The sequence below is a fragment of the Gossypium arboreum genome, chromosome 6, assembly GCF_025698485.1.
Source record: "Gossypium arboreum isolate Shixiya-1 chromosome 6, ASM2569848v2, whole genome shotgun sequence".
In the NCBI taxonomy this organism is placed as follows: Eukaryota; Viridiplantae; Streptophyta; class Magnoliopsida; order Malvales; family Malvaceae; genus Gossypium; species Gossypium arboreum.
Genome location: NC_069075.1, coordinates 139,211,650 through 139,231,634, shown reverse-complemented (window position 1 = coordinate 139,231,634; position 19,985 = coordinate 139,211,650). Strand labels below are relative to the sequence as shown.

At 30.4% G+C, this 19,985-nt stretch overlaps 2 protein-coding genes across 2 annotated transcripts; one reads left to right on the top strand and one right to left on the bottom strand.

The window, feature by feature from the left end:
• The first annotated feature begins 202 nt into the window (after positions 1-202).
• Positions 203-1,561, top strand: LOC108484670 (zinc-finger homeodomain protein 2-like). Its single transcript, XM_017788544.2, has one exon. The coding sequence runs from the start codon at positions 538-540 to the stop codon at positions 1,282-1,284; it is 747 nt and encodes a 248-aa protein (XP_017644033.1). The 5' UTR covers positions 203-537; the 3' UTR covers positions 1,285-1,561.
• Positions 1,562-5,630: 4,069 nt separating this feature from the next.
• LOC128293841 (zinc finger BED domain-containing protein RICESLEEPER 2-like) lies at positions 5,631-7,753 on the bottom strand. The gene is made up of 4 exons (XM_053029394.1): positions 7,606-7,753; positions 6,463-6,882; positions 5,895-6,361; positions 5,631-5,693 (listed from the first exon to the last, which is right to left on the bottom strand). Exons 1-4 carry the CDS (start codon positions 7,751-7,753, stop codon positions 5,631-5,633), a joined length of 1,098 nt encoding a protein of 365 aa, XP_052885354.1.
• Positions 7,754-19,985: the final 12,232 nt, after the last annotated feature.

Here is a 19,985-nt window from a genome sequence, read left to right as displayed (position 1 = left end):
ATCAATAGTTTGACATGGTCAACTACTTATCTTATTACTAAAACATTGAATATGACACTATAATATTGTACCATAATATTATTTAGAAATTAATAACTTAAATATGTTATCATCAAATTTTTATATTTTTAAATTTAGATATTAAAATGGACAAAATTAATAAATTTAAATGATAAAAGTGGACTAAAACATTAGAAATGGTAACGTGAATCAGGTGGAAATTGGAATTAGGTAAATAAATTGCTTATTTGGTTTCGGAAAATGGAAAGCACATGAAAACCTTTCTACTAAGACACTTTTGCAGGTTAGGGAATTCATGGCCACACTCTCTTCCCTGCTCTTATCTTCTCTTCTCAGCTAAAACCCATAATTTTTATTCTCCAAAGCCCTTTGTTTTATATTATCTAAACTCGCTTCTTTTTTCAATTATTGTTCATGGTGGATCTGCTGAGTTAACTCGGTCTGCCATGTAAAATCTCCCCCCCCCCCCCCCAATCAACAAAACAAGAAAGTCAAAAGAGAGGGCAGTGAAAAAAAATGGATTTTGATGAACATGATGACCAAGAAGAAGAAATGGGTATGGCTGTTCCACCAGGCTACGACTCACTGGGTACCTTATCGGAAACTTGGTCGAAACCGGGACCTACCACCACCGGCGGTGGTGATGGCTTCGCGAGAAAAGTGGGGTCCACCACGGTAAGGTATCGAGAGTGTCTGAAGAACCACGCCGTGAGTATCGGCGGCCACGCGGTGGATGGTTGCTACGAGTTCATAGCGGCGGGTGATGAAGGGACCGTCGAGGCCTTGAAATGCGCCGCCTGTAACTGCCATAGGAATTTTCATCGTAAGGAAACCGAGGGGGAAAGTAATGTTTATAACTATAACCCTCACTACCACCACCACCACCACCAGCAGTACCCCCAATTCTCGCCTTACTATCGGGCACCGCCACCAGCCGGATATCTCCACCTCACGCCACCTTCACAGCACAGGCCATTAGCGTTGCCGGCAGCGTCAGGTGGCGGCGGGGACAGTAGAGAAGAAGAAGACGTCTCGAATCCCAGTAGCAGTGGCGGTGGCGGAGGATCAAAGAAGAGATTCAGAACAAAATTCACAGCCGAACAAAAAGAAAAAATGCTTGATTTCGCTGAAAAACTGGGGTGGAGGATTCAAAAACATGATGAAGCTGCCATACAACAATTTTGTGAAGAAACTGGTGTTAAAAGGCATGTTCTTAAAGTCTGGATGCACAATAACAAGAACACCCTTGGTAAGAAACCCTAACAACCATTATGATTATTATAATGGGACAAAAAAAATCATGATTAGGGTTTTTAATTTTTATATTTGTTGTGAATGAGCCATTGCTCAAAACTATAAAACATCTTCTCTAACACCTAGTTTTTGTTAATAATTAATCTTTCCGTTTCAGCTCAAAAACTGCAACATCTTAGCTAGGAATTTTATCAAGTCATTTTCCCTTCTTCCACCATTGAAATACTTACTTTGTTTTATCATCATGTGATCATCAATGAGTAAATTTCAAAAATGGAAATCAAAACGTGTTTGTCATGCAAAGCTGCAAAATATTTATTCGTTAACATCTGTCACCTTCTCCATTTTTTTCTCTCTTATCTTCTGCATTAAATTTGTTTCCACTTACAAATCTCTAGGCTCTTCCTTGTATACCTCAAAATCACCGCGAAAAACTTTTTTTTTTTTTTTGCCAAATATTCAGCTTTAGATCATGAGATTAATTACTCATTTTCCATTTATAAACTCTTCTTCTTCTTCCCCTTTTTGTCTCTCTCAAGTCTCATCTTTCTTTTATCTTTACAGTGGGTTGCTCACCCTTTTCTCCTTTCTCTTTAATTTTTATTTTTCGGTATTAAAAATGATTATAAGCATTTGATTCTTGTAAGATTACATAACATTCTTTTATATTTGATTGGATTAAATACATTTTATTTAATTATCCTTAAAATGAAGTGAATGTGAAATAACTATAAAAATATAAAAATTTAAGACATTAATATACAAAGTTTATTGCAGTTACTGGTTTAATTAACTGATTTGACCAACTAATTTTATTAACTGTTTAATTAAAAGTGTTTGATAAAACTTAGTTGAAAGTTGATATATGTAAAATGACAAATAAGGGCATGATATATTTTATTATTAAATATTTATTTGTTTATAATATTTTAGTCTTTATTGAGTGAAATTATAAAACATTACTACTAAGAAATTAAAACATCTATTATGAAAATTAATTAGTGTATATTTTAAAATTTTAAATAAATAAATTTCTTAAGTTCTTTATTTGCAAATATTAACATTGTGAAAATTGTTAAATATAATTGTAAACTATATTTTTAGTGATAATTATGTCACATTCTAAATAAATTTGTCAAGTAGCATATTTCAATTAATAAAAAGTTGCATAGGAAAACATCTTACACAAGTAAATTGAAAATAAATTAAGAGTACATAAATATTCAAGATGAATGGGCTCGATTGAAAATTTCTTGCGACAATGTTGATTTTTGTAGATTCATGGTGGATTTTTTTTTTTTTGAGATTTATTTTGAACTTTGGAGATGAAAGTGAAAATTAGCGAATGAAGGCTACTGATATCTTGAAACCCCTATAAGGTTTGAGAGCATGTTGCATAGAGAGTAATTTTTTTAACAAACATAGTCAAATATGTCATTCCACATATCTCATATACAATTAGTTGTTGAAGAAAGTTGTCCTTCTCAACGTTTTTTTATTTTAGAGGTTTTAACTCGACAAGCTCTTACAAACCTCCATTTATCAAATACTACAATTAGAAGATTTGACTATCCAATCCTCAATTTGTGCCCAAATAAGTTAAAAAAGGCCCAAAACTCTATTTAGCTAACATCCTTGATATCTAGAATTAAGCATGGTTCCTTCTCACCCTTAAATAAGAACAAAATCACTTATAATAATTAATTGATTAAAATTTTATTCATTAATGTTTTTTAGTTAATTAAAATGAATTAATATCATTAATAATACATAAAATTGTTATGAATCTTGTACCTACTATAAAAATGGTCACAAATTCCATACAGTTAAGAAATAGTGATATTGAGGTTACTCAATATTAACACATTTTGGTTATTGATAATGTTATATATTCATATTTTCTTTATTTAAACATGAAAATAGGATTCCAAAATGGAAAATTACCACCCATAATCTTATTTTTATTAACCAAATTTTGTTAGAAAATATACAAGAGAAACTAGTGATTAGGTGTAATGGTAAGACATATAGCATTTTTAATGGGAGGATTCAGTTTGAATATGGACAGTCACAAACGGTTAATGGTTACATATAAAAATATATGTTGCATGTATCGGGTGACATATCCTTTGGCACCAAATTATTTATAAAAGTTACATCTCTATTATTTTAAGCCTTTTAAAAGTTATGTTATTTGAATATATTTATTTAGATGTAATAGTTTTAATAGAAATTGATTGATTTGATCTTTAATTTAACGTATAGTGATTAATTTACTTATTTTTTAAGTAAAAGAGATAAAATACAACCTAATTTTTAATTAATACTAAAACCTTTATAATACTTTTACCGTTTTATTGCAATGAGTGTTGCAAACATAATTTTTAATTGTTCTGACCTAAAGAAATGTGGATGGAAGGTTAAAAAAACTTATAAATATACCTACTTTAATTCATTAACGCCTCGTTTGGTTATTTAATACATATGTTTTAACATGAGAAAAAAAATTAGTGTACTAACATGATGAATAAATAGCCCATCATTTGGTAGATAGATTACTAATCATGTAATAAACATATATTACTTTGTTTGGTTAAAGTGCTAAGTAAAATGTACGTGTTATTCTATAAAATATCAATTTTGCCATTGACAAAAGATTAGGCTGTTAAAATATTAACTTGATTATTTTTACCATTCAAAATAATTTTTAGAAAAATCGTTTTACTATTTACTAAAAAAGGTAAATAAATTTTAACAGAAAAAGTAAATAATTTGATTAAGAATGCTTTGTTTTTTTTTTATTCTTGTTGTCACTTTTTCTTTTGGTTTTATCAGATTTTCATAATCTTATTTTTTCTAAAAAAAAGAAATCACACAAGAATATGACAATAACTTTTTATGAATTGTACAATTTATTTTATTTTGATTTTTCTTTAAAAGAACCAAACCATAAATAAACATATAGTCTAGAAAAATAAATATACTAAGTTTAGAAAAAAAACCACATCTACTAAATATATCCTAAAATCATCCATATCAATACTTGGATTCTAATATTTTAAGATTAAACATATTATAACCAATAACAAAATCAAGTATTTATGCCACTAAGATGGCTTTTAGTATAATAATAAACTATACATATTAAACTTGTCTTGCAAATACGTTAGTGAAATAAACAATAATATAAAATATTGATTTAAATCACAAGATTGAACCGAACAATATATATAATATGAAAAATAGAAAATAGAAATAAAACTTGATCAAAATTGCATGATCTGCATTATGATAGGAAAGACATATGAAAATTTTGATAAGAGAAATTTACCGATTTTATATTTAATTAGGAGGAAAGGACCAAATTGCATAAAATGCAAAAGTTGAATTCTAGTAGCTATAGGTAGACAATAGCTATAGAATTCAAAATTTGAGGTCATTATATGGCAATTAGACCATTAAATGTAGTTAGTAGATATTTATGATGATTCATCCATGGAAATTTAAGAAAAGAAAAGGACTAAATTAGAAAGAGGAAATAATAAAAGATGATATTTTAATTCAATAGAAAATATCATCATTTTATATCATCTTCCCTAAATTTTTCTATGGAAACCCTAACTAAGAGAGAGAAATTCAAGCAAGCTTAATTGGATCTAGAAAGACCAAATAGAGGTGTGCATGGGCCGGGCTGGGTCGGGCTCGGGCCGGGCTGGGCCGGGTTCGGGCCGGGCCCATAAAATAATTTAGGCCGGGCCCCGCCCGAAATATGGGCCTGAATTTTGTCCAAGCCCGCCCGGCTCGGCCGGATTTTTTTATTTTTTATAAAATAAAAACTTTAAAAATAATAATTCAAATACATTTAAAACATAAAAATAAATATTAAAACAAATAAAAAACAAGACAAACAATTCTTAAAATAATACATAAATTAAAAATACAATAAAAAGTAGTTATATTAAAATTGAAACAAATTAGTACTAAAATAATAACCAAATTAATAACAAAACAAAAGTTTTATAATATCAAAATAATATTATAAACGACAACATATAACATAATAAATAGTTATAAAAGAACAATAAAACACGACAAAAAGTAGCAGTAAAATAGCACCAAAACAGCATCAAAACAACACCAAAATACCATCAAAACAGCACAAAAATACCATCAAAACAGCACCAAAACAGCAACAAAACAGCACAAAAAACAGCATCACCAACAACACCAAAAACTTGCAAAATATAATCAACCAACCAAAATATTTATACATTAACCAAATAACATATTTAATTTTATAACAAAATATAATTGTAAGCTAAATTAAATTGTCAACAATTAGAAATGAAGGTAACCTAAAAAGCAATCGAAGAAACATCGTCCTCATCGTCCTCGTCATCCTCATCATCCTCATCGTTCTTGCAACCAATTTCTAACATAAAATAAGAATAAATAATTAGATAATCAAATTGATAAAAATAATATAAAATTACAACAATAAAACGAGAATAATAATTACATTGAAAATCCCTTAGCTCGCATCCAATCATCCAAGCAAACAACGGCTTGAACCGTTTTTGGCTTAAGTGAACTCCTCAAAGGTGTGATAACTTTCTTACCCATACTAAAAGCCGATTCGAAGCTACAATTGATATTGGAATTGCCAAAAGATCACGAGCCAATAATGAAAGCTCATTATACCGAACTGAACTTTTACTCCAATAATCCAAAACATCTATTTGACTATTCAACTCAAGCTCCGGTTCTTCCAAATAAATGTCCAACTGTGACTTTTCACTCCTAGTGCTAGATTCATTTAAATATCGTTTATAATCATCACTCTCATCAAAATCTCCTCCAAAATCAACATTATTAACATTGTGTTCACCCAAACTAGAATCAACAGGATTTTTATCCGAAACATTAGAACTCCCAGCCAAAGAGGAAGATGTGGATTTGGATTTCTTAACATACTCGTCAAACAAGAGTCTAAGATTGCTAAGATTGGTTTCAACAAAATCTGAAGCATGAATACCATATATTGTAGTAAAGCAATACTGCATATAATTCAACTTGTAACGAGGATCTAAAATTGCCGCACATGACAATATCAATGAATACTCATTCAATATTTATTAAATTTCTCTTGCATTTGCTTAACCATTGGAGTTAAAAATGAATAAGGACCTTTAACTGTATCAAGCAAGACCTTGTGAACCTTCCAAACACCTCTAAAATAAAGATTAGCCGTTGGATAATTAGAACCAGAAAAAACACAAGTCACATCATAAAAGACTTTCAAAAATTTGCAAAGAATAGCAACATTTCTCCACTCCTCGTTAGAAAGTGCAAATAATTGATAATCTTTATCCCGTTGGCCCCAATAATCTAGCATATCTTTATAGTAAAGAGAAGATTCAAGCATCAAATAAGTAGAATTCCATCTCACACAGACATCTTGACGCAACTTTTTGGTCACATTCAAATGAAAACTTTTGTCGGCCACATCATAAAATCTTTTCCTACGAGTTCCCGACTTTTTTATGTACTTAATTCCATTTTGAATCTTAGCAACAACATCATCAGCAAGTTCCAAACCAGCTTTAACTATAAGATTCAATATATGTGCACAACATCTAACTTGAAAAAAAGCACCATTACACAAAATAGCTCGGTTCATATTTAAAACGATTTTTAAGACAAGAAACCATAACATCATTATAAGAAGCATTATCCAAAGTGATGCTAAAATTTTCTTATCTATACCCCATTGAGATAAACATAAAACAAGTTCATCCGCTATGTTCAAACCATCATACGGAGGAAATAAAGCTCTAAACCTTATGATTCTCTTTTGTAGCTTCCAATTTTCACAACCCAATGAGCGATAATGCAAATATATTCATCATTAGTATGCTCCGAGTTCCAATTATCGAGGTTAGACAAATTAAACCAGCGCCTAGCCAACTCTTCTTTAACACGATCTCTCTCTTTTGTATAATACATTAGGACATCCCTAGCAGCTGTATATCTACTTATATTCTTAAAATTAGGACTAGCAATACTCATCATGTATCTAAATCCCGGTTCTTCAACTGTCCTAAATGAATGTTTGCCACACACAAGAAAAGTAGAAACAGCTTTACGACACTCATCAGCATCAAACTTGTAATTTTTTATAAATGGAACACCTCCTAATGATGGTTGAGTGGCTATGGTGTATTGACTGATGTCCTTATTAACTTTTTTCAAACAACTATTTAGATGACGTCTTAAATGAGAGGTTCCACTAGAAGATTTAGCGAGAGAAGATAGTCTTACAAAGATTACATTGTGCCTTCAATTCATTTTTGTTCTCGCATTCAAACTTTGTCATTTCATCCCACACCTTTGAAGTGGTAGACTTTTGACGTTTGGCAAGACTTTCATACTCATTAAACCCATCGTCCACATGTATAGGACTGTTCGAACTAGCCATAGTCATAAAAATTCAAGTCCGAAATCCAAATAAACCAAAAGATTATTAATTTTCATACTAAAATATCTAATAATTATGATACAATTTATAATTGAGACCAAATGGCTTCATCTTATTTAAATATCTACCACAAGCCTAACAAAATCAACTATAGTTTGGAAATAATTAAAAAGTCATTGAAACCCCAACCAATTAGTTCAGTCCAACCAAAAAACAGATCAAGAAATTATAAAACACAAAAAAAGAGAGCCTAAAATCAACTAAATCAAAATAATTACAATAAGAAACACAGATCATCCAATAAAAAATACGAAACACATCTAGCTAATCTCAATCCAAAGTTTAAAAAAATCGAATTAAGGACACTAACCCAATCAATATATTTATGAAACCATCACTAACTTTAAAAAAATTCCATATATTCGGGTAAAATTGGTAAAAGCAGATCCGATTTTACCATTGTCTCTGAAATATAGCTTAAGCCCTTTGAAGATGTAATAACAAGTGCGGTAGATCGAGGTAAAATAAAAAATTAAAATGAAAATTATACCAAAAAATTGCTTATGCTAAAGATCGAATATTTTATATTCTCTTAAAATATAAATATTCTTAATTAGATATAATATTTAGAAAAGAGAAGGGGCCCGTGGCAAATTGGCAATTGGCAAACATAAGAATACATTTGTGTGTGTCTTGTCCAAAGGACTTGAAAGTTGAATAGCATATGTATATATATTTTTATTTTACTTTCCATTATTCTTTCTTAGTCTTACTTACTCCAACATTATTACATGGAAAACAACTTTTCCGATTTAGATAATACCCATTTTTGTTCATTATTTATTTCATTTGATCTATTTTCCTTCAAGATTTTCACCAAAAAATTATAGTAAGAGATATGGCAAGATGAATAAGAAGTAGAAGAAGCTTACCTTGAAGAAAACAAGAAATAAAGAAGTGAAAGACTACCGGATCAGCTACCGAGACTGCAATCAAATGAAGAAGTTTGAAATGAAATGAAATGAGCTTCAGGCTAGTTGGAGGTGGCTGACGGACAACTAGATCGGGGGAGGTAGTGGTGACCGGTGAGCTAGGGATTTGTTTAGAAATGGGAATAAAAAGAGGAAGGCAGCAACAGAACTACAGGAGGAACTAAACGAAAATGAAAAAAAAAACAGTAAAGATACTTAAACTTAAAAATAAAAAAGGAAAAAAAATATAATATTATATTCGGGCCGGGCCCGGGCCAAAAAATTCTTACCCGAGGCCGGGCCCGTTTTTTAAACGGGCCTCGTTTTTTGTCCAAGCCCATTTTTTGGGCCTATATTTTTACCCAAACCCTCCCATTTTTCTAAGGGCCTTGGTGCGGGCCGCCCACCATGCACACCTCTAAGACCAAATACAGAATTGGATTAAGGAAAAGAAAAAGTCTCGGATTAGTAGATTTTCATACACGAACAAGTGTCAAGGTAAGTTCGTGTAACTAAATTGTGTACATTTATATGTTCGAATTAAATGTTATAAATGTGAATGTTAAAATTGTGTAATTGTTATGTTTATGAGATCAATCATAAACCTGATAATGCTCGATAAATATATAAAATCCCATTTGGATACATTAAATTCGATTGGATACAAGGCTCCTCTGTTGGTTGTGGTCTTGCATATGTTGCAGACACACCATAGCTCGAAAGAGCATCCTGTTATTAACTCTCCTGTGTTTCCCATTATATGGTTCTTGCAAGCTTCTCGTTATAGCTCTTCGGAGCGTCCTGATAGGTTGTGGTACTACATATGTTGTGGACACACCTTAGCTCTTATGAGCATCCTTTGTAAGGCTCTTTGTGAGTTTTCCGTTAATTGGCTCTTTGTGAGCTTCCCGAAATGGCTTGCTTGAACTTTCTGATATATGGCTATCCGGAGCTCCCTAATTAATGGCTCTTTGGAGCTACCCGTTATACGCACGAGCTTCCTGAATGTGACTCTTATGAGTTTCATATTTTAGCCCGGATAAGCTTCCCGTTTATGTGCTTTATAAACACTCCCGAGTATGAGTTGACAGATTTACCGTATAGTACACTTTGTGTGTACTGCCCATATATCTATGAGATTTCAAATGATTCAACGGGTATCTTTTCGATAAGGGATAATATGAATTCAAGATGAAATACCATGATAATATTTGATATGCAAAATATGGTATATACATGTTCCTTGGAAACTTGAAATGATAAACACATGTATGTAGAAATGGTATATTGATGAGCTCATCTGTATTCCTTGGTAATTATATGAATTTACATACTAATATGCTTGATGATGATTTATGTATGGTTAGGCTATTGATTTTATTGATTTGGACGTACTGTGAGTGTTTATTTAAATGAACATGATTGGTAAGTTAATTTTCTATTATACGAACTTACTAAGTATTATATGCTTACTCTGTTTATTTTCCTCTATTTTATAGTTCTCGGAAGCTCATAAAGGTTGGGAATTGGTCGGAGCATCATCACACTATCCTTCAGCTCGTTTTGGTATAAACAGTAACTTATTTTGGTAAAATGGCATGTATAGGTTAAATTGGCCAATGATGGCATGTATATGGTTGGTTGTAACTAGCCATTAGAATGGCTAGTAATGGTATATTTGATATTTGAGTATGAGGTTATATCATGTTTAATATATATATGCTTGGTATGATAGATTGAATTTTGATAAACATATATGATTATACATATAGATAAGTTTGAATACTTAAATGCATGTTATGATATATCATGTATAAGATTGATATTGGTTTGGTTTTAAATATCTTGAATTGGTTGGTGAATATATTTAAATGTTAATGTAGGTGCAAGGCAAATTTAAGTTAGAAATAATACTTGGAAATGGCCTTATTTTGTTCACACGGGCAAAGACACGGGCGTGTATCTCAGCCGTGTGTGTCACACGACCTAACACATGGGCGTGTGACTTGGCCGTGTGACCTCTGCACCTAAAATTGGAAAATTAAATTTTTCACACGGTCTGGCACACGGGCGTGTAACTAGCCGTGTGACCCAAGTCAGAGAGTTACACGAGTATGGACATGGGTTGGAACCTGGCCGTGTGCCTCACATCGAGTACCCACACAACCTGGGACATGGGCGTGTCACTTAGCCGTATGGTTGGCCACACAGGCGTGTGACCCTTATACCTAAGAAAATTTTTGAAATTTTACGAAAAATTCTCTCAGTTCCCGATTTATTCTTGACTTATTTCAAATGCATAAATTGGGCCTCGAGGGTTCATTTAAGGGACAATATGATTGAATATGATTGTTTTCTTATATCAATAGTAATTGACATGAATAAATTGTATTTGTTCTGTAAAATTTAGTAATAATCCTTAACCCTGTTCCAACGATGGATATGGGTTAGAGGTGTTACAAAAATACCCTGCAGGCCTAAACCAATATGGACATATTATGTCATGCAGGTCACCCCCAACCTCAACGGGTTTGGATTTGCACCCTCTTGTGCGCGAGGAAGAGCACTAGCTTAGTCATTCAATAACCAATAAGTTGACTCATATATATAAACATATTCCATACTTTATATATAACTAATGTGAAATTAAGTTTTCTATTTTCCTCAACATAATTCACAAGTGACTTAATTTAAGCATCAATTTCTCATTCATCACTCAACCATTTTAAGCTTATGATATATCATTATAAAGGTTTCATGGGGTAGGATATAAAACCATAATTTTATGATTCAGATCTCCACATTTACCAATTGAGAATATGCCTCAAAGCTTCCAAAAATCCATTTTTTTCAACAACTTGAATACTAATAACAAAAACTAGTAGAATAGTTTTTTTTTCCCATGTCTTTAATAATATAGACACCATAATAGTAGAATTACTCACCACTAAGGTATCCCTTAATCCACTCCAGCTTTTGATGAGCTGGAACATTCAAAAACATAAGTATATCCCCAACATCTTTGACAATCTTTCTTGAAGCAACCATTACTTCATTTTCGGTTAACCCTTCATTTTTGGACAACTCTTCATATAAAATTTCATATTTTTGGGCAACCACTGCCTTAGTTATGAAGTTCCTACCTAAATGTTTCAATGAAGACTTGAACCTATCACCAAGCTCTTTTGCCATTTGAACAAGATCACAAGTTTCATTGATCTTCTTCTTCTTATTAGACTTGGTAAAACCGATAACTTCGTCCCATTTTGCATATGTTGATGTAACAAATTTCTTGTCAATCATTTTTGGAGAATCCAAGTCTTCGTACATTCTTTCATCATTATTTTCAACTTCATTAATCTCGTCTAAGATATCATTAACAACTTAAGCATCTTTTCCAGTAGCTCTTTATTTCCCATAAATCATGGTGAGCTCATCAAAGTAAGGGAAACTTCTCACCCTCCAAATGCTAGCATTTTTGTGGCTCTACCAAAATTCAAAATACAAAGACATTAGTAAAAAAAGACTTTAGATATCAAATTCAGACCAAACATGATGAAACATTTACACATGCTCATTATTAATTGATAAATATTGCATTCAAGACAAAATAACATAATCACCTTTAGATATGCATTCCAAATAGGTTTTTCGGTGTCTGAAATTTGCAGAAAGTCAGGTTTTCAATATGCACTTGAAGTAGTTTCGAAGTAGGATCAACAAAGAGAACTCTTAAGACCTCAAACGAACATTCAATGACCAATTAAGCAATAATTCGTAACAAGCGCCTAGATTAAAGCGCCAAATTTGTCAAAGCGTTTCGACACAAACCCAACTCCACACCACAATTACCTTTGTACAAACCGCAATTCACAAATCAAGAATGTTAGGGAAACTGTTATACTCAAGACCTTCTCCTAAAGACAAAAGTGACAACACTAACGATTTCAGTTATGGAACAACCGAAGGCATGAAATTAATGCAAACGAAAAGTAGATACAAAGTACGAATCTAAGCGGCAACCAAGCAGAAAAAAGAAAGAGAGCAAACGAAAAGAGCGAAAAAGAAGAAAAAGTAAAAAAAGTAAAAAAAAATGATAGAAAGAAGAAAAAAAATGGGAAGGAGGGGAAAGGAGAACGTTACATTATAATCTAAATACTGATCAGAATCCTAACATGTAGCAAAAATATTCCTTAACACAAGCACTAAGAGATATAGAAAAGCTTAACCATTAAACCAACAAGTTCATTCTTAACATAAATTCGCACAGAATTAAACTTAAGGCAATGACTCAAGAGTAGAAGTTAATTAAAATAAAAGAGCAAAACTTCCTAAAGCATGGCTTGAACCTCTAGCCTTAAACAATCAAACAGATACATAAAGTATATAGCCAGAGATACAAAGATTTAATTACAATAAAATTCAACAATCAAACATTCAAATTTTTGAGGTATTACAAGACACGCTAAAAAATTATAAGAAAAGAACATATAACTTAAGATTTATTAACTAATGTATTAATTTAAAAAAAACCAAACAACTGAATATTTTGAATTGATATATTAAAAGGTGTATTAAAATTATAATATTCCTATCAAATTAAGTATAAGCATTTTTTTATGAATAAAGAAGCTAACTAACATTAATTAATTCTATTAAAAAATTCCCCACTTACCTATAATTCTAAATAATAATAAATGTGCTTCAAAATAGGGAAAAGAAAGTGTTATAAAAGAGAAAATTAAAAGAGAAGAAATAATAATAAGTGGGGAACAAAGACAACATGTTTGATGTTGGGGAAAGTCAAGTAAAGAGATGAGATGGCATAGTGGAACTGAAGCTGTCGGAAATAAAAAGAGTTTGGTAAGAGGTGTTAGGGAACAACGTGGGATTGTGGGTTCTCTTTCTTTTTTCTCTTTTCTCAGAAAAGAGGAAAAGGATAAAACTATTAATTGCAATTCTCAAAGCAAAGGTGTTATAGTTTAGTTAAAATTAAATTAATCGATCAAATTAATTTAATTTAGTTAATCAATTAGCAATCAATTTAGTTTGGTAGGAGATTAGTTAATAATTTTTAAAATTTTAGATATCGATTAATTCAGTTCAAAAACAGATAATTAATCAAAATAAATAATATATAATATATTTTTATATTCAATGTATTTTTGAACTATTATTTTTATATTAATCGAAATAAATAATATACATTATATATAATATATTTTTAAACTATTAAAAAATGAAAATGAACATTAGCAATGTATTTTTTTATATGTTTTATACTTATTTTAACCAAAAGACAAAAATATATAAATTTCGGTTAATTTAGTTAATCGATCGAATTAATCGAAATATTTCAATTCGATTAACGGTTAAAATTTTTTACATTTTAGTTAATACAGTTAATAATATTTAATTTGGTTCGGTTAATAAATGAAACAATCGTTTGAACAACCCTATATCAAAGCTATGTTCTGCTTGTTATTGTCTCAATCTCTCCTAAAAGGGTTAATATATTATTTGATATCTAAGTTTGAATTCAATATTCAGTTTGATACTTCAAACTTTTTAATCCCAAATGGTACCTGAGTTTGGTTTTAATGTGCATTTTGGTATTTGAGTTTTTAAATTTTGATACTTGATTTTATTTGTCCTAGTTGTGTGCCTAGATTAGCCTCAATGTTCAATTTTGATACATGAGCTTTTTTTTTCACCCAATTAAGTACCTATCTTTTTTTTACTAGAGCACATATGTTAAACATTCATTTGGGTTACATGGTGTTGTTCAGTTTGGGTACTAGATTGAACATTGAAATCAAACTCAGCTACCAAATGATATATTAACCCTATATATAACTAATATTGATCCTTACCCACACTTTTGGTTGAGTTAGTTTTCTTTTTGGGTCAAATTATAGAATAAAAATTTGAAGGTCAAAATATGTTTCAAGTTTTTGTAATATTCGTAAATTTGGAAATTAGTCTTTCTACATTTTGAATTTGAAAATCCAAGTTCAGTTGTTAACAACATTGAAATTCTTCTATTAAATTTGTTGGTGTGACATTTTAAAATTAAAAAAAATCATTTGTCGGCCACGTAACCAAAAAATTATTGTAACGGAAATGAATTTAATAAAAAAAATTTAATGATGTTAATAATTCTTAAAAAATCATGTAAGTATTTTAATCATAATAAAGTATCTAAATTAACTAGTGTCATTAAAAATTTGAGGTATCAAATTATGTGAAAGATTAATTATAGATGTTAAATCTCAAATTTAAGTGTAGTATGCAAACCAAAATTAATATTTGGCTATTGTATAATAATAATAATAATAACAGAAGGTTGTGACATGTGTTGCATAAGAAAAAGCCCGTGGCATTCCTTTTATATATAGTAGTATAGATTAAATATGGTTATGTTAGGAACCTCATCTGTTGGCCTAATGGTCAGGGTGTTCTCCACCCTAGGTGTGGCTTGGGTTCTAGTCGTACTAGTTGCGTTGTTGTTAGGGCTTTGCCTTCTTCTTGTAATTCATTAAAAAAAAAAGATGGTTATGTTAAGTATAAATAATATTTCTAACCTTTTACCATGATTAAATTTGAAATTTAATATCTATAATTTAATTTGGTAAAATCGTGTTAGGTATAGATTGTCTTGGTTATATTATGGTTTTAATCTTTTTACTATGTTTAAATTTAAAATTTAGTTCTTATACTCTTTGGGTAAAACTTAGTCTCTATACTATTACAGTGTCATTTGTTAATCTAAATGATTATCAACCTTAACAATTTCAGTTAAAATGCTTGTGTGGATTTTTTCTTAAAAGCACACATTTGAACTCATCATGATAAAATAATTTTAATAGACAACATAATAGGCCCCGCTACGTACATCCCAGACGCACTCCTTAATGATAACCACCTTACCACGTCACTAATACCAGACAATAGGACTTTTCCTATAAATACCCTTTAGATCAAAGGAAAAATGACCTTCTCCATTGTCAACCATGAGCTCTTACTCTTAGCATACATTGTCAACCATGAGCTCTTACTCTTAGCATACAATCCTCTTTTGCCTTCGGCTCTCCGTCTGTTTAAGTGAATCGACTTCTTTTGCACCACCACTTTTTCTTCCATATCTCTTCCTTTGTTGAGACTTGTATCAACAATTGGTGTGGTGAGCGTGGACAAGCCATGGCTTCCTCCTCTCAGATTGATGCTTTCTTTAACCCAGGAAACCCAACGAACTCCACCAACCCAGCAAACTTTTCAGCTTTGATGAACCCCGCCAACCCCATTGCCCCTAAGCTTCCTTCAAGCTAAAACTTCCCCCAAACCATTCCCTTGACTTAGTCACCAACTTCAAACAGACCTAGTGTGTCAATTTCTCATCCTCTCCCTTCATTCTCGTAGTTATTGGCATCACTTTTTATTCCACCAGCTCATAACCTTGCCCTTTTTGTTGTTTCTATCCCACTTATTGTTTCTATGGCCAAAAGGGAAGAGAGGAAAAAGAAGAAAAATAGAAGAAATGAGGGGTAGAGGTGGAGGTGAAAAAAAAGAGCTGAGGAGAGGAAATTGTGGAGATGAAAGAAGAGAAGGTGGAAGGGGAAAGGTCAGGAGGTTGCCACCGTTGATGCCCCCCAAGTGGCTAGGGTTTGAAAACTTACCAGAGAAAAGGGAAAGGGGCAAACACATGTGAGAGAGAAAATAAAATAACTAGAGATTGGTAATTGGTTTATGATGTGTCTTAGTTCTTTTTCAGTGAAAACGATCAAGTTTTACAACATAATTTTAATTAAATTTTTAAGAGTATGCTTAGTTTACGATCCATAGTTGAATACATGCATTTCTGTATATATCTATATTATTTAAGTGTTTGATTGAGTTGGCATTACCCCAACTCTATTATGAAATTATCAAAAACTCGTTATTTTTGTAAATCAACAAAAAATTATTTTAAGGGTATTTTTGTCTCTTTATATTCTATATAAAATTTAGAAAATTACTTGCACATTATAAGATTTAAACCCAAGACATTATGATCTTCACTGTTTTCAATTTACCATTTCAATAAAAGCCACATTTGATTTTTATATCAATTTTGTATAAATTTGTTACATAAAATTTTAACCACATCGTAAACGTGCCACAATCAAGTGTACATATAAAAAATAATCATTCATTTATATCATAATACTTTGAGGTTGAGAATATTGCTTTTCATGGTTATTATATCAAATCGAACCAGTTGAAGTGAAATTATTGATCCAACATATCTAATAGGTACCATAAAATAGGAAAAGGATAGAACCAATAAAAACTAGTTGAACTACTAAAAATTTATCAAACAAGTTTAAAACATGTTGAACCGGGTTTAAAGTTTTAATTTATTTTGTAATTTATAAAATAAATGTTTATGTTTCTTTTATTTTTTATTTTTTATCTGTTTTTTTAAATTCATAGTTTAATTGGAAACCTTTAATCTGTCCATTAACTTTTCTTTTTCTTTTTTTAAAGACTATGAATCACAATAATAATTAAACTAAAATTTTAATTGAAAAAAATAAAAAGATCGAATTTTAATTACCAATCTAAAATTTTATAGAAATACAAACACTAACAGCATATTTTAACATTTTAATAGTGATGTGTATATATATATATATGACATTCACACATTGACTTGAATCTCCGGTAACAAAACGACAAATTAAATCTTAATTACACATATTCCCTAGGAAACAGTAGCTAAAAAGTAATAAAATATGGTCCCTCACCCATCACATTCAATGTAGAATCAACTGCCATCTGCCATCCTTTATTTTGGGTAAATTGCACCACTAGTCACTAAATTATGAGTAACTTTTTGTTTTGGTAGTTTAACTAAAAACATTTACAATTTGGTCACTAAACTATTCAAAAGTTTTTATTTAAGTTATTAAACTATTCAATAATTTTTATTTAAGTCACTGAATTGTTAAATTTTTTTTTTAAATTCCGCCAGCGAGCTCCAAGCATTCATCTACGACTGGTATGGTGAATCAATAATCATCGACAAGTAGAACAATATACCTTAGATCCAAGTTGATCTGACGGTTAATGTCAGAGATCGAATAAATTTTTTTTTTGAATTTTGATTCGGAGATCCGTGACACCCAAAGTTGTTTCATGAAAAAAATAAACTATAGAAGAAAAGGGGAAATAAAGCTTTTAACTGGTGCAAGTAATGCTAACAGAGAAAGTCACTGATGACTTAAACAAAAAGTTATAAAAAGTTTAGTGACCAAATTATATTTTTAAAATTAAATGACTAAAAGAAAATTTTACTCATAATTTAGTCATGTAGTTTACCGAACTTTTATTTTTCCTTTCGTCTTTTAGCATTTAGAAGCTGCAAAGGCTTCAATTAAATTTAAAGTGGAGTTTTGGACCTTATTATTGAATCAAAGGGCGGAGCTAGGGGTTGGCAGGGGTCCGCCCCCTCTTAAATAAATTTTTTTTTCATTTAGGTTCTTTTAAATTTATAAAATTTTAAATTAGTAAAATTAAAATTATACTTTAACCTTAAAAAAATTTAAAAAAATTAATTTAATCTTTTAAAAATTATAAAAATATAAATTATTAAAATGATGAAATTATATATAATTTAACTTCAGTCTCCAAAAAATTTCCAAACTTCGCCCTAACTAAATCTCTATTTGGTCCAATTAAAAAGAAAAACCAACTTCCAGCTTATGATCCATTGAGTACATTATATTGCACCTTTTAGAAGCTTAATATTTCAGGTCAAAGATGCATGTACATTTTGGGCCTGCCTAGTTTCCCCAAATTTCTAATTAGTACCTTTCCAAGTAGGGCCTATGGTGCATCATCATAGGAGGTTTTAGAGAGATAACATATTAGATAAGGCTCTTAACTTTATTCTATTTTTTTAAAGATAAGTCTGGATACCCTTTTTTAAGGCCTAAATAAGTCATTTTTCTTTAAATTTTCAAGTGAAAAGTTGATTTATTTTAAGTTTTTATTTAGGAATAAATTAAGTTTTAGGGGTTAGATTTGATATTGGTTAAAAGGTTTATTATAGTATAGATTACAGAGTTAAGGGCTTATTTGGGTTTAAAGAAATGTACCTAAGACTAGATTAAATAAACTGGTGAAATTTAAGGTTTGAGCCGAGCTGATGTATAATTTAAAGCCCACTTTTAGGCCTTGAACATGAAAAAAAAGTCTAAATTTTTTATCAAAGCTTGACCCATATTAAAATATTAAATTCAAGCCCGACCGTTTTATATTAAAATACATCAAATACACTAAAAATAGTAAAATAAATATTTCTTAACAAATTGAAAATATAAAAAAAAAAGAAGAGAGAATAAGCATTTGATTCGGGCCAGGTTTGAGTAAAAAAATATGCACAAGGCCTAACCCGTTTAGAAAATGGGTCTTATTTATTGTTCAATCTCATTTTTCAAGTCTATATTTTTGTTTAAACCTTCTCATTTTTCGAACAAACCTTTAGGCTTGAACAAATGACCCGACCATAATCAGGTCTATATGAGATACAAGTCATTTTTTTATCAATAAAAATGAAAATTTCATTTTAAAAAAATCACCGAATCTAACGGCTCTTCTTGTACTTTTATTAGTCTTGCAAAGTTTAATAGATTGACTCAAAATTGATGCCCATAAACAAGTGAAAGAAACCCCAAAACAAAGCAAAAGCCTGACCAACCTATGGTACTTCAATAAATTTTACATGAATCTCAATATCAATATGGTTCAATATTTTCAATCAAATTATGTGTTTCATCTCTTTATTGTAATATAATTTGGGACTTATTCTATATTTTCACTTTACTTCTGTTTTGACAGTTTATGTTCGAGTTTGTGATTATCATTTTCAACAATGTTAATTCAATATTTTAACTCGTATTTTTTATTTAAGAGTGTAATATTCCTTATTAATTACTATTAATTTACAGAATATAGAGAATTAATCACTGATTTTTTTATATAATATCAAAACCATAATTTAACCAATACATCTAACTGTTTTGAGTTGAAAATTCACACATGTATTATTGGTACTCACACAAGATCTTAGAGCTAATAAATAGAACACATATGTTTACAAAATTGGTTCAAATCTAATAGTTTATTTGGGTTTGTATATATAAACATTTTGATTATCCCAATAACTATAGAAATTGGGTCTGCAAAATTCTATAGAAGTGATAAACTTACTATTCAAT

Bases quoted from the DNA above. Each gene is read 5' to 3' on its own strand.
- LOC108484670 (XM_017788544.2), top strand. From the start codon at position 538: ATGGATTTTGATGAACATGATGACCAAGAAGAAGAAATGGGTATGGCT.
- LOC128293841 (XM_053029394.1), bottom strand. From the start codon at position 7,753: ATGGCTAGTTCGAACAGTCCTATACATGTGGACGATGGGTTTAATGAG. The intron at 6,883-7,605 runs GTAATCTTTGTA...TGAATCTTATAG, and splicing joins AAATGAATTGAAGGCACAAT to TTAAAGCTGGTTTGGAACTT. The intron at 5,694-5,894 runs GTAAGAAAGTTA...ATTGGTTGCAAG, and splicing joins CGAATCGGCTTTTAGTATGG to AACGATGAGGATGATGAGGA.